A 13,920-nucleotide genomic window follows, 5' to 3' on the forward strand; every position below is an offset into this window, starting at 1 on the left:
ATCCGTGGCTATGGCTTAGTGTATCCGTGGCTATGGCCTTGTGTATCCATAGCGACGGACCGAGTGGGCCTGGTGTATTGATGGGGATGTCTGTGGGCCCATTACCCTCGATGGCTGAGGCAGCCACCTGTGTGAGGAATGTGCGGGTGGTGAATGGCCCACACCGCTGCCTCAGGCTGAGGAAGATGGAGGTGGAGAAGAAGGCGGAGATCAGGGCCAGCTCGGAGGTTGGCAGCCATGACCTGAAACACAAACAAAGTGAAGGTCAAGGGCAGAAATTGAGGTTTATTCTGTGTGACTATGGTCAGAACTCAAAAGGCCACAATAGGAGCCTCATTGCAACAGAGACTTGGGTTGTCACCAGAAAGGCTAAAGTCAAACAAACACACATACCACACAATGAAAGGCACGGGGTGGCCGGTTCACAATGGCCAGTTCGGAAACATGAAGAAATTTTTGTTTGTGATTCAAACCATGGGTCTGGGTCTGTGTGTGGGTCTCTCTATGTGGGTTCACAATGGCTGTGGCCGATTTACAATGGCCATGTCAGTTACTGTAGATTAGCACACTACCTACCTTTGAACCCGGTGACCTGAGTTGCACTGGAGAGACAAAGGCGGTTGGGATAATGTGAACATATGGACAGAGGGCCAGACAGACAGATAGACAGATAGATATGAATGGACAGAGAGATGGAGAGAGACAGACAAATGGAGAAAGAGGCGGATGGACAGGGAGATGGAGGTACCTGTCAGTGAGCGGCAGGGAGAAGATGACGAAGAAGACGGCGAGGATGAAGTGGAGGTATGGCTCCAGGTGGGTCCAGCCGAACTCGCTCTCTGCCTCCTCTATGCTCAGTGCCGGCTCGAAGCGCCGCAGCAGCTCCGTCCACGTGCGGAAGTCGTCCCACGCTCGGCCGCTCTGGAACACCTGGGGGTTGTCACAGGGACGTCACGGGGTCATGGTATGTTTCACGGGATCATCACAGGGTCATGGTGGGGGATGCGGCGTAACGACGAGGAGGGCCCGGGTCTGACTCTTTCTCTCTGCTAAGTCTCTGCATCTACTTGTCTCTGGACGAGTCTCTCTGCGTCTCTGTGCGAGTCTCTCTGAGTCTTCGTGTCTCTAGGCGAGTCTCTCCCCGTCTCCTTGTGTCTCCAGGTGAGTCTCTCCGTGTCTCTGTGAGAGTCTCTCTGCGTCTCCGTGTGTCTAGGCGAGTCTCTCCACATCTCTGTGTAAGTCTCTCTGCCTCTCTGTGTCACGGCGTGAGTCCGTCTCCCTACGCGAGTCTCTCCGCGCGATGGGCACCTTGAGCGTGCACACGACCATTGTGGCGAACGCGAGTGCAAAGACGGCGAGCGGCACAGCGAGTGCGAAGAAGTCCAGGGTGAGGCGGCTGACGACGAGGAACACGAGCAGCGCATTGAGCTGCTGCGTGGGCAGCGCTGCCTGCAGCCAGTGCAGCCCCGCACGCGATGCCGCCTCCAGTGCTTGCTCCTTGGCGTCCAGCAGCGCGCCCAGCGGGTAGCGCAGCAGCTGCACACGCGCCAATGCCGGGGGATGGCGTTAACTACCTCGCCTCGTATACAGGAGGGTGTGGTTGTGTGGATTTTTCTCCGTGCCCTACGGTTTTTTCCTCCACATTTAGAAACATGCGTTTAGAGTATTTGGCTGCTATAAGTGTCCACACAATAAGCCACTTCCTTGAGCTCTCACTTGTGGCCAGGTCACTTCTGAAAAATAACTATATAGCTCAGTGGGCCTTACCTGGTAAAATAAAAATAGTTAGTCAGTAATGGCCAGGTCGAGCAGTCACACCAGGCGGGAGGTTCTGGGTGTTGTGAGTACTCTGTAGTGTAGGGGCAGCTGCCGCTGGGGGTCCCCTAGGCGAGCCTGCAGCGGGACCCTGGAGTCGACTGTGGGAACCCTGCGCAGCATCCTTCTGAGTAGGGGGGTCACGAGATTCGGGAGGCTTCCCAAAGGAATCCCAACACCTGGCCACCACCAGCCGCCGGGTGGTGACGGTGGTGGAGGTAGTAGAGGTGGTGGTAGTGGAGGTGGTGCTAGTTGCGATGGTAATGGTGGTGCTGATGGTGGTGCTATGGTGAGCAGTAGTGTAGCGGTTAGCGCACTGCGCTATGAATCTGGCAATCTGGGTTCGATTCCCTCTCACGGCCAACACAATTGATGATTATCTGAACCGGTTCTGTGCCTACCCTAGGTCGACTCAACTTCAAATGAGTACCTGGTGCGGCATGTAAACATTGGTACAAGGAAGATAAAGGCGGCCAAGAGTGGTAATGGCCACCCACCCATTGTGTGCCGTGCCGGCCTTCATAAGTGCTCACTAACAGCACTTGCCCCAAGTCTGTTAAAGCTATATAGGGGAACTTTGTTGGTTTTGATGATGGTGCTGGTGGTGGCGGTAGCAATGGTGTTGGTTGAGGTGATGGTGGATATGGCGGTGGTGGCTATGCTGCAGGTGATCTGTAATCATCCGTGGAGTGTGAAACGTATGGGGATTATTCCACACTCTGCTTCACCACCTTCTCCTGGCAGAGTAAGGTTAGGGCTCTTCCTCGACGCTCACCCATGGGGAAGGGAGATGGAACTGATGTAGAGTGGTGCACCTTGTCGCGTAGAGTCATGCCGTATGGCGCCGAGCGTCCTCCACCGCGATTGCCATCTGAGAGGGCAGTGGAGGTGGCGGCCATGGCGGCGCGGCCTGCAGGGGGCAGGCCGCGAGCGTAGCCCCCCGTCAGCTGCAGGAAGTCGGCCTCCGAGAGGCTGCGCGAGTCTGCTGCCCAGGAGGGAGAGAACACATGCAGCTCAAACCCAGCGGGCCACCCTACAGGCAGACAGAATCAACTTGTCTCTATGTTAATCTATGGGACTCTATAAAAGTCTATGGGCCACTGTGTTAGTCTAAGGGTCTCTATGCAAGTCTGTGGGTCTCTATGCGAGTCTATGGGTCTCTATGTGAGTCTGTGGGTCTCTATGTGAGTCTATGGGTCTCTGTGTGAGTATGGATCTCTATGTGAGTCTGCGGATCTCTACGTGATTCTATGAGTTTCTATGTGAGTCTAGGTCTCTGTGTGAGTCTATGGGTCTCTGTCTGAGTATATGGATCTGTGTTCATCTATGGCTCTCTGTGTTAGTCTATGGGTCTCTATACGAGTCTGTGGGTCTCTATGTGAGTCTATGGGTATCTGCTCGTCTATGGGTCTCTATGTGAATCTGTGGGTCTCTGTGTTAGACTATGGGTCTCTGTGTGAGTCTATGGGTGTCTGTAGCTGGCCATGCCACCCCACTTGCCCCCTCTGTCCCTGCCTGTTCAGACCCCCCCGCCCCCGTGCCCCACTCCTGTGCCCCCCACCATTGGAGTTGAGGAGCCGCGTGACCACCTCGCTCTGCTGGCGCAGCAGCTTGGGCAGCGGAGTCCGGCTTGCCGCCTCTAAGGGTGGGGGTGGGAGGCAACGGGATAGTCACGCCAAGTCATGTATTCACTTTCTCGTCCTCACAGCCATGCAGCCGCTGACTGCGTGCATCGTTGTAAGTTTTGATCAACGTTGCTGAGCGCCTGCCCCCGAGGCCTGCTGGAGGTCCCAAGAGACCTCAGAGGCTCCTGGAAGCCACCTGGAGGCTCCTCGAGGCCCTGGAGGTCCCCTGGAGGCTCCCGGAGGCCCCGTGTGACGGCCTCTGGGGACGCGTGCGGCCCACGGTGGCGGCAGTGGGGGTGGTGGTACCGTGGGCGTTGATGGAGGGGACGTTCTCCAGCAGCTCGCTGGGCGCCACGCGGGCCTTGCGCTGAGGATTGAGGCGCCAGTAGAGCAGCAGTGAAGCCCTGCGCACCGAGCGCTCAAACGCAGACTCCTGCGCCAGCTCCCGCACGCGCTCACGGTTCTCCTCCGTCAGCCCTGGGGGGCGGGGTGGAGATAGTGGGGGGGCCATCAAATAAATGAAAAAATAGTGGCCGTGTCGAGACACTGGGATCATGGGTTCCAACCCTGGGTCTGAGTCTCTCTCTCTCTTAGAAGGTTCATAATGGCCAGGTAGGAGACACTGAAATCCTGGGTTCAAGCCCTGGGTCTGGGTCTCACTCAGCTATTGTTCAGTGGAGATGTTGGACTGAGAAACTATAATGGTCGTTGTGGTGATTGTGTTGGCGATGGTGGTTGTTGTGGTTGAGATGGTGGTGATTGCGGTGGTAATTTTGGTTGCGGGGGTTGTTTTGGTGGTGGCGGTGGTTGTGTTGGTGGTGGCTGTGTTGGCCGTGGTGGTTGTGATGGTGGTTGTTGTGGTTGAGATGGTGGTGGTATTGGTGGTAGTTGTAGTCATGTTGGTGGTGGCCGAATTGGCTGTGATGGTTGTGGTGGTTTAGGCTGTGGTGGCTGTGGTGGTGGTTGTTGTGGTTAAGATGGTGGTGGTATTGGTGGTAGTTATAGTCGTAGTTGTTAGTGGTGGCCTTGGTAGTTGTGGTGGTTGTGGAGGTGGAGTTGGCATTGGTGGTGTTTGTGGTGGTAGTTGTAGTGTTGGTGGTGGTTATGGTGGCAAGGGCGGTTGTGGTGATTGTGGTGGTGGTGGTGGTGGTTGGTGTGGTTGAGATGGTGCACGTGGTATTGGTAATGGTTGTGGTAGTAGTTGTGGTATTGGTGGTTCTTGTTGGTGGCCGTGGTGGCTGTGGTGGTGGTGGTGGTGGAGGTGGTGTGGGCCGCACCTCGCCCCTCGCGCTGGCACCTGCGCAGGAGGCGCACGGCCAGTGCGTGGCCCTGGGCGGCAGCGCGCAGCAGCCAGCCCACCCCCTCCGTGCTGTGCAGTTCCTCCTCCCCCTCCTCTGCTTGCGCAAAGTAGTGCCTCGCCAGCTGCTCCACCACGGGGCATGGGAGCGGTGGAGAGGAGTACGGAGGGGGGGTGGGTGGGGACCCAGGGGGGGGAAAGGGGGGTAGGGGGGAAGCAGGGGGGGTGGGTGACGCAGGGGGTGTGCGGGGCACGGGGTGGGCACAGAGGAGTTGGGGGGGAGTGAGGCACAGGGAGGAGCCCTGGGTTGGTTTGGGGCCGTGGTCGGTGGTGGCGCTGGCTGCACCGCACAGCGAGACGTGCCCTGGGTTCGACTCCCGACTCAGGCGCCACTCAGCGTGTGTTTCATAATTAATTAACTGTGTAACAAAACACTTTTTTTTGTTCCTGGGTAGTAAGTGTTATTTCCTAATTGCTTATGCCTCAAAAGTAAATGGCTATTATTCCCCACAAACTGTGCTTTTGTGACCAGGACAGTGATATTTAGAAATGTACCTATTTTCAATGAGAAAACGTGTGCATTTGTGTCTTTCGTTGACATAACGTCCTATGAAGGCCAACACCAGAACCGGTCCTGGGCCTCCCCTAGGTCGACTCAGACTCAAATTAGAACCTGGTGAGGTGTAAACATCGTCACTGGGGAGACAAAGGCGGTCGGGCATGGTGCTGGCCACCCACCCCCTCAACGGGAACCTCACAGCCCGGAAGCACCCTCCTGGCAGGTGTCACGCAAACGTATGCGGAGGCACTCGCCCCTATCACCTCTACCACCATCATCATCTCCACCACCATCACCATCACCTCCACCACTGTCACCTCCATCACCACCCCATCACCTCTAATAATAATAACATTTATATCGTGCGCAATGTTGCGAACCGAAGACGCAATTCTGAGGTGCGGAGCCGAGCTCAGTGTCAGATCGCGTCGCGTGGTTCCAGGGAGACGCGGTTAAATGTCTAGCTGAAGAGATGCACCTTTTGATTATTTTTTAATTAAGAAAATGATGGATCGTTATGGATATTAATAAGGATGGCATTCCAAATGACGGGGGCTGCGACGGATAAACAACAGTCCTTGTCCTGGGAGTTTCAAGAAGGTTTCTACGATGAATTGAAGTGTAAGGCATCAGCAGAGAACTTAGGTACGTAGGTAACCGGATTTTAGGGCACGGTAGCAGAGGCAAGCGATCATGAAGGTATATTCTGGTCGAAATAAGCAGCCAATGAAGGGCCCGAAGGATGGACAGGGAGTCAGGGCGAGGATTGCGGGGGCCGTGGACAACTCGGGCAATGTGGTTTTGGAGGCGTTCCAGCTTATTTTGGTTGTCTGAAGAGGACTGGACGAGGACAGAGTTACAATAGTCGAGCCGCAACTCAACGATGCTGCAGGCGAGAGTGTTTGCAATGTCGGAGGTGATGAGCGGACGTAGATGGCAGAGGGCCCGGAGATGGTAGTTGCAGGACTTGAGAATGAGATTGACAAGGGTGTCGAAGGAGAGAGTGGGATCCAAAGTGACGCGAGAAATGTCAGATGGTCGGAGAATGGAACGACGGAACCAGCAATTGAGATTCCCGAGGGGAGTGGGAGTGAAACCAGTCTTTGCCGAGTGCCAATTAAGATGGCCTTGGATTTGGTCGGGTTTAGGGAGAGGTCATGATCTTAAAACCAGTGCTGTAATACGGTCAGGCAAGCAAGTCAGAGCAGGCTTGAGAGTCTATAGTTAGACCAAGTTCTAGAGCTACCATAACCATCATCTTCATCACCTCCACCAGCATCACGTCCACTACCACCACTGTCAATCACCATCTACACCATCACCATAACCACCACCTCCACCATCACCACCCCCATCACCACCACCACTACCACCATTACCTGCACCTCCATCACCACCACTCACCTCCACCTGGGCATCAGCAGATCCATCTCTCGCCCTCTGCTTGAGGTCGTTAAGGTCAGTGGCGGATGTTGTCCCCACATCGCCACTACCGCCACCACCGCCATCACCACCTTCAAAACAACATCGCACTACCATCACCACCTTCAAAATAAAATCGCACCACCATCACCAGCTTCAAAACAACATTACCACAACCGTCACCAGCACCACCATCACCACCTTCAAAACATCGTTATCACCATCACCGCCATCACTATCACCACCATCAAAACAACATCGCTATCAACATCATCACCATCAAAACAATTACTCCTGCCAACACCATCACCACCTTCACCACGATCACCACTGCATTAAAAAGCCATAGCAAGTTCACCACCATCACTACCATCAAAGACAAAGATCCCCCCCTGTCGCCTCTTAACACATTGTTGGGGCAAGTGGTGTTCGTGAATAGCACCGATGAAGGCCGGCACGGCACACGAGGTGGGTAGCCAGCACCATGCCTGGTTGCCTTTATCTACCTAGTGGCGATGTTTATACACTGCACCAGGTACTCATTTAAGGCTGAGTCGACCTAGGGGATGACCAGGACCGGTTCAGATAATCGTCACTGGTGTTGACCATGAGTGGGAATCGAACCCAGGTTTCCGGATTCGTAGCACAGTACGCTAGCCGCTACACTACCACTCCCCAGATCACTACCACCATCATCACCACTGCTTTCAAACCAGCATCTGCACTGAACTGTAACTGAGAGAGACCCAGACTCAGGGATTAAACTCAGGTTCTCAGTATCTCCCTCAAGGCCATAATGAAGCCCTGAGAGAGACAGAGAGGTTTAGATGTGAAACCCACCTTGGTGCAGATACCACATCACAGTCCCCTCTCCGTGCTGCTCCTCCATTCCCGCAAAGCCCTCGAAGCAACTCAACTAAAACCTCGTAAAACCAGGGACTTTCCAGAACCTCAAGTCTGGATCACGGTCTAGAGAGACGGAGGAGAGAGGGACAGGGGAGACAGAGAGTGACCAGAGACAGAGGAGAGAGACGAGACAGAGAGTAGCGGAGAAGACAGAGGAAAGAGACAGGAAAGAGATAGAAGAGAGAGACAGAGGAGACAAAGAGACAGAAGATAGAAGCACAGGGAGACAGGAGAGAGACAAAGGAGAGACATAGGAGAGAGGCAGAGGGAGACATGAGCGAGACAGAGGTAGACATGAGAGAGACGAGACTGAGTCGAGGTTGCAACATTGCGAGCCTGGGTTAAGGATAGGACAGAGGGCAAGTTACATCGGGTGACAGGTTTAGAGTTCTAGAGTCCCTGTCATGGAATATTTAGGAAGGTGAGGTTCTACATGGGTTGGTTCCAGAGAGATCTAGATCACTCTAAGGAAAATCCAAATCTATAGTGACTCATGTCTCTAAATATGATATTCTATAGACTAGGATATAAAGATGCGATAATCTACAGACTGTGTTTAGAGATATTAGAATATAGACGAAACAAGGTGCTTGAATCGATATATTGATCAGTTTCCAGAGTCTATGGGCAGACCATTTTCCAGAGTCTATAGATATACTAGTTTCTGAAGTCTATATACAGACCAGGTTCTCAAGTGGAAAGTCATTGCAGGCTCTAGAGTCTATAGCTAGACCAAGTTCTAGAGCCTATAGTTAGACCGAGTTATAGTCTATAGTTAAACCAATTTCTAGAGCCTATAGTCAGAGCAGGCTCTACAGTCTATAGTTAGACCAAGTTCTAGAGTCTATAGTTAGATCAAGTTCTAAAGCCTATAGTCAGACCAGGCTCTAGAGTCTATAGTTAGACCAAGTTCTAGAGTCCATAGTTCACTCGGACCACCAAAGAGACAAACCAGGTCCCAGGATGTGGAGAGCGCAGCTCCTGGACTCCTGTGGGGACGTGAACGCACGGCGCGTGAGCTCTGTGCACGGCACTATTAATACCCACGGTGAATACCGCATCAGCACCGCCGCCGGCGCCAGCGACGCCGCAGTGCAACCTGCAGGCTGGCTCCCAGCCCACCCGCCATCCACACCACCACTACACTCACGGACTAACGATGTCCTTTACTTAGCCAGGCGAGAGCCCCCATTGAGATTCACCGTCTCAAGTGACGGACGTCCTTTATTTGACGAGGTGAGAGCCCCATTGAGGTTTACCATTTCTTGTGAAGTCCTTTATTAACCAGGCAAAAACTCCAATGAGATTCACTGTCTCTTGCGACGTCCTTTATTTAACCAGGTGAGAGCACCCATTGAGATTCAGTGATCACCACCAACAACAGCAGCTGCTCGCCACTAAGTGGCAGTCATGTCACCACAGCGGTTGTGCCATGCTAGGTGTACCTTAAAGCGACATGAAGTCTCAACAGGCATCACCTGTGTTCCCTGCTGTACCGTCACCACCGCCACCACCAAAGCATAGCCTTAACAGACTGTTGGGGCAAGTACATTTAGCAAGCGCCTATAAAGGCTGGCACGGCACATGAGGGGGTGGGTGGCGAACACCACACTCGACGGCCTTTGTCTCCCTAGTGGCGATGTTTTTACACACCGCACCAGGTACTTATTTGAGACTGAGTAGACCTAGGGGAGGCCCAGGACCGGTTCAGATAGTGTTGGCCGTGAATGGGAATTGAACTCGGGTCGCAGGGTTCGAAGCGCATTGCACTACCGCACTACCCATCACCACTACTACTAACACCAATGACACCTGCCGCATCATCACAGGCTGCCCCAAACCCACAAATGAACCTTATGGCAGGACCCGGGGTCCCGAATAAACGTAAGTCAAAATCATAATTTATTTTTGGCGACTCCGTCCCACCGCGCACATAAACGCCGCGACCCACCTGGCGCAGATCCTTCCGTTGTCGTGTCGTTCAAGCGCAGCAGCGAGGACGAATGCGTACAAGAGCTGAACAAGCGAATGCACTCCATGCTCGGGAATGGGCAGGATCGTAAGTCTTATCCAAAGCTGCTCAAATTGCCTACACGACTTAAGTCCTTTGTCGTAACGGTATGCATAATACAGTGAAACTGCTCTCTTATCTTCATTATTATTTGTGACCTACCAATGTCTGCAGCCAGGATAAATCGATAACAATCCTATTACCTGCAGATATTTATCAGATGAGATGCGTTGCACCGTTAATTCCTCCTGTTTGATAATACTTCTCTTGAACGTATGCATCTGTGCAGTTAGTTTTTTTTTTGTTGCGGTTAAGCCATAGTCCCCAACGCTCATATGAACAGCGCATTGAAAACGCGTACTATTTTATGTACTGTTTACAAAGTGTGTTCACAAATCCACACTGAGAAACACGATGATTGACAGAGGGGTGTAAAATGTTTATGTATTTAAATAGAGGTACTGCAGGTAAGTAGTTTTCAGTTTTAAAGGCATAGTTTAAAAAGAGAACACTTGCCACCATCTTTCAAATCCATTGGTGAAAAAGAGCAAAGTTTTAGTTTACATTATAATATAATGTGTATGCGAGAGCCGGGGGCTTATGGGACCCCGGGGTCCCGCCATGAGGTCCAAATGTATGTCCTTGCTGGAACAGCGCCACCAGACATGCGGAGAGCAGCAGCAGCAGCCGTGTGCGAGTCTAGAGACGACTGGAGACACCGGACACCCTCCGCACCCGTGTGGTCGTGACGGGGCGACGCGAGACGTGGCGGCGGGGGCGATGGGGCGAGCGGACGACTCCGGGTGCGAGCGAGCGCGGGGCAGGCAACACACGGAGCCCTCCAGGTCGGCTTGGCACCCCGGTGGGGAGCTCCTGCCTGGCCACGTGGCGGAGTTTCGCACTGACACACGACGACCGTGTGGCTGAGAGGTGGCCATGCCACAGTCCTGCCTCTGGCAACACCGCACCCTGGTGTGACTTGCCGACCTTGACAGGTGCCACTTGATAACAGTACTTGCCCCAACAGCCGGTTAGAGGCGACGTGGGGGTTATTATCATGTGTCTGGTTGAAGTGGAGTTTCTGGGTGTGGTGAGCTGTTATGGAAGTGATTGGAAGCAAAAGTCTACGGTTCCCTTTACTTAAAGGGAACCGCAGTGACGCCCAGTCACCCACCCTCGCCGTTAGTCTGGTTCTTTGAGCCCGAGTGATTAATACCGAACCCTATATGGGAGCGAATAAGCCCAGCTCTGTGACCCCCAGTGATTAACAATGAACCCGATGGGAGCCTTAGTCTGGCTGTGAGCCCCAGTGATTAACACTGGCCCTTACGGGAGCCTTCATCTGGCTCTGTGAGCCCCAGTGATTAACACTGACCCTTGCGGAAGCCTTCATCTGGCTCTGTGAGCCCCAGTGATTAACACTGACCCTTACGGGAGCCTTCATCTGGCTCTGTGAGCCCCAGTGATTAACACTGACCCTTACGGGAGCCTTCATTTGGCTCTGTGAGCCCCAGCGATTAATACTGGCCCTTACGGGAGCCTTCATCTGGCTCTGTGAGCCCCAGTGATTAACACTGACCCTTACGGGAGCCTTCATCTGGCTCTGTGAGCCCCAGTGATTAACACTGACCCTTACGGGAGCCTTCATCTGGCTCTGTGAGCCCCAGTGATTAACACTGACCCTTACGGGAGCCTTCATTTGGCTCTGTGAGCCCCAGCGATTAATACTGGCCCTTATGGGAGCCTTCATCTGGCGCTGTGAGCCCCAGTGATTAACACTGGCCCTTACGGGAGCCTTCATCTGGCGCTGTGAGCCCCAGTGATTAACATTGAACCATATGGGACGATGAGTGTGGCTCTATGAGCCCCGGTGATTAACACAGCGAACTGATGGTGCCAGGCTAGGGGCAGGAAGGCACAGGGCAAGGAGCTTTGGGTTGACTGGGACGACTGACAGATGCAACACCTGTAAACACAAAAAAGTTAATCCGTATAGCGTGCTGTTAGCGAGAAGCAGCACCTATGAGGGTGGATGACCAGCCCCGCGCTCGGCCACCCTCGTCTTTCCAGTGCTGCTGCTTTAGACAGCCCACAAGGTACCCACATGAGGCTGAGTCGACCGAGGGAACCCCCAGTACCGGTTCAGATACAGTACTCCCCATCACCGCTGTTGGTGGTGGCCGCGGCGTGCGAATCGACTACGCTCACCGCTAGCCCGCCCACCTGCTCACTCACAGACTCACTCACGGCAGCTGCCTCCCTCGCCCACCTTCACTGTCGGCTCGCTCCAGGCTCGCCATGGGACTCCGCCGACACTTCCTCCTCCCACCACCCCTTGCCAAGATGGCGGCGCGGTTGTTGCGGTCTCGCGCTTGAGACATCACGCCTACAAGGAACAGCCCGTACTAAGATGGTGGCGCAATCCCCTGGTCGCGTGTGAGCAACGTCACACGAAGTCAATAAAGCAAATTGAATTGATTTTTGAATTCACATTTAAAGTTAATTGTTGCCGCTACGTTGGCAGTGGTGCACAATTTTTTTCAACACGGTCCCGACGTTTCGGGAAATTACCCTTCTCAATTCATGTGCTCTGACGAAAGGCAGTTTCTAAAAACGTCGTCGCCAAAGTGTTGCAGAGGTCCGCGGTTCAATCCCACGGCTGCCCTGGTTAATATGGTTAATAACACTGCGGTGTTGGAGAACAGCAACCAACCTGGTTCGTCTTGCGATAACACAAAGATTCCCTTATAGCCTTAGAATTTTGGGACAAGTGCTGTTAGCGAGGACCTATGAAGGCCTGCACAGCTCATGAGGCGGGTGGCCAACACCACGCCCGGCCGCCTTTGTCTCCCTTGTTGCGATGTTTACACACCGCACCAGGTTCTCATTTGAGGCTGAGTCGACCTAGGGGAGGCCCAGAACCGGTTCAAATAATCGTCACTTTGTGTTGTCCGTGATCGGGAAAACTCGGGTCGCCGTGTTTATATCCCTCACAATTATTCATAGTCTGCAGTACAACAGGGGGAGAATATAGACATTTCACGTAAAAAGGGCACCTGGGTTGGCAATCGAACCCAGGTGCTTTCTCGTTGTGAGGTACAAGTGGAACCACAGTGCTCTGTGCGGTCACCAAAATTACATCTGACACTTAAAACAAAGAGAAGCGTGGAGTCTCATTGTCATTGTTCACCAGACTCGACGAAGCGCGGCTTATTCTGTCACTGGCGCTCCGGTCACCGCACTCATTCGGTCGCTGTTACTTTTGTCCCATTTGCAACTGAATTATAATGTGTAACAACTACAGTAATTGTTGTGAAGTGTCTGCCGACTCGGAGACAAGTTTCAAGGTAAGGGCTTGCGCCGGTGTTTTATTAAGGACTTACGCCAATTAACTCTAAGGGTGCATCACTTTCCCAGGGGTTAGGGGTCCTAGGCTGGGTCCTCCACTCGGACCATCCACCCGGTCTGTTCCTTAGCTCAGCTGGCTGTCCGGGCTGCCTCCTCCGTGCCGGCCGAGGGCTGATCCAATTTCGGCCGGCCGAGGAGCGCAGCCACTCCTAGCGCCTACGCTGACCCCTCTCCAGACCCTTCTCGTTCCCCACTCTCCGCAACGACCCCGCTTACGTCACGGGCTCTCCTTTAAGTACTCTCTCGAGACATGACGTCATCCCGCTCGCCGGCGCGCATGACGCCACATCCCTGTGACGTCACCGCCCCTGCCAGCGAGCATGACGCCATGTCCCCAACTAGTCCTCTACATTACCCCCCCCCACCCCCGTGAAAAAACACACAGCTGACCCAGCTGAAAGCATCCCGTAAGCGGAGCCCGATTCCGGACTGAAGGATTAACAACACAAAAGGACATATGCGCCCGAAGGCAGAATCGGCTACTAGAAGGGAAAGCCAACATTAGGGTAGCACGGAACAACCGACCGACAACCATCCAACAACAACAAAAACAAAAAATAATAATCGGTGGGTCTCCCACGCATGGCAGCGCCGAACTGGCGTCGGGACCCGGGGCCAGATGAACGACCGTCCCGGCCGTCACCGGAACCGCACACCCCTTGAGCGGGTACGCGCTGCCGGCCCGCTCCCTCGTGCGGTGTCGTTCGACGGCGTCAGTGGCATTCCAGTGGGCGCCAGGCCCCCTGCCGGGGCCTCCGGTGGGCGAGGAGCCACTGCCGGCATCACTGGTGAGGGCTCTGGGGGCACACACACAGGCCGGACATCGCTTCCGTCATCACGACCCAGGCTGTCAGGCATGTCGGACGCACCACTCACC

The 13,920-nt window shown here is 54.0% G+C and overlaps 1 protein-coding gene across 7 annotated transcripts in view; it reads right to left on the reverse strand.

The window, feature by feature from the left end:
• Window positions 1-12,036, reverse strand: part of LOC116954067 (wolframin) — a 29,562-nt gene extending 17,526 nt beyond the window's left edge. For 2 of the 7 annotated variants that reach the window (XM_032974484.2, XM_032974481.2), the window contains exons 1-9: window positions 11,905-12,036; window positions 6,701-6,810; window positions 4,718-4,862; window positions 3,747-3,917; window positions 3,377-3,454; window positions 2,631-2,800; window positions 1,309-1,536; window positions 749-930; window positions 106-242 (exon numbers count right to left, since the gene is read on the reverse strand). In XM_032974484.2, coding sequence (XP_032830375.2) covers window positions 106-242; window positions 749-930; window positions 1,309-1,536; window positions 2,631-2,800; window positions 3,377-3,454; window positions 3,747-3,917; window positions 4,718-4,862; window positions 6,701-6,810; window positions 11,905-12,016 — 1,333 coding nt within the window. In that variant the 5' untranslated portion in view covers window positions 12,017-12,036. The other 5 variants (XM_032974485.2, XM_076052156.1, XM_076052157.1 and 2 more) reach the window with 5 other exon arrangements.
• Between the last annotated feature and the right edge of the window lie 1,884 nt (window positions 12,037-13,920).

Source organism: Petromyzon marinus, chromosome 54, assembly GCF_048934315.1.
Source record: "Petromyzon marinus isolate PM22_M1 ecotype Great Lakes invasive population chromosome 54, UKy_Petmar_22M1.pri1.0, whole genome shotgun sequence".
Classification (NCBI taxonomy): Eukaryota; Metazoa; Chordata; class Hyperoartia; order Petromyzontiformes; family Petromyzontidae; genus Petromyzon; species Petromyzon marinus.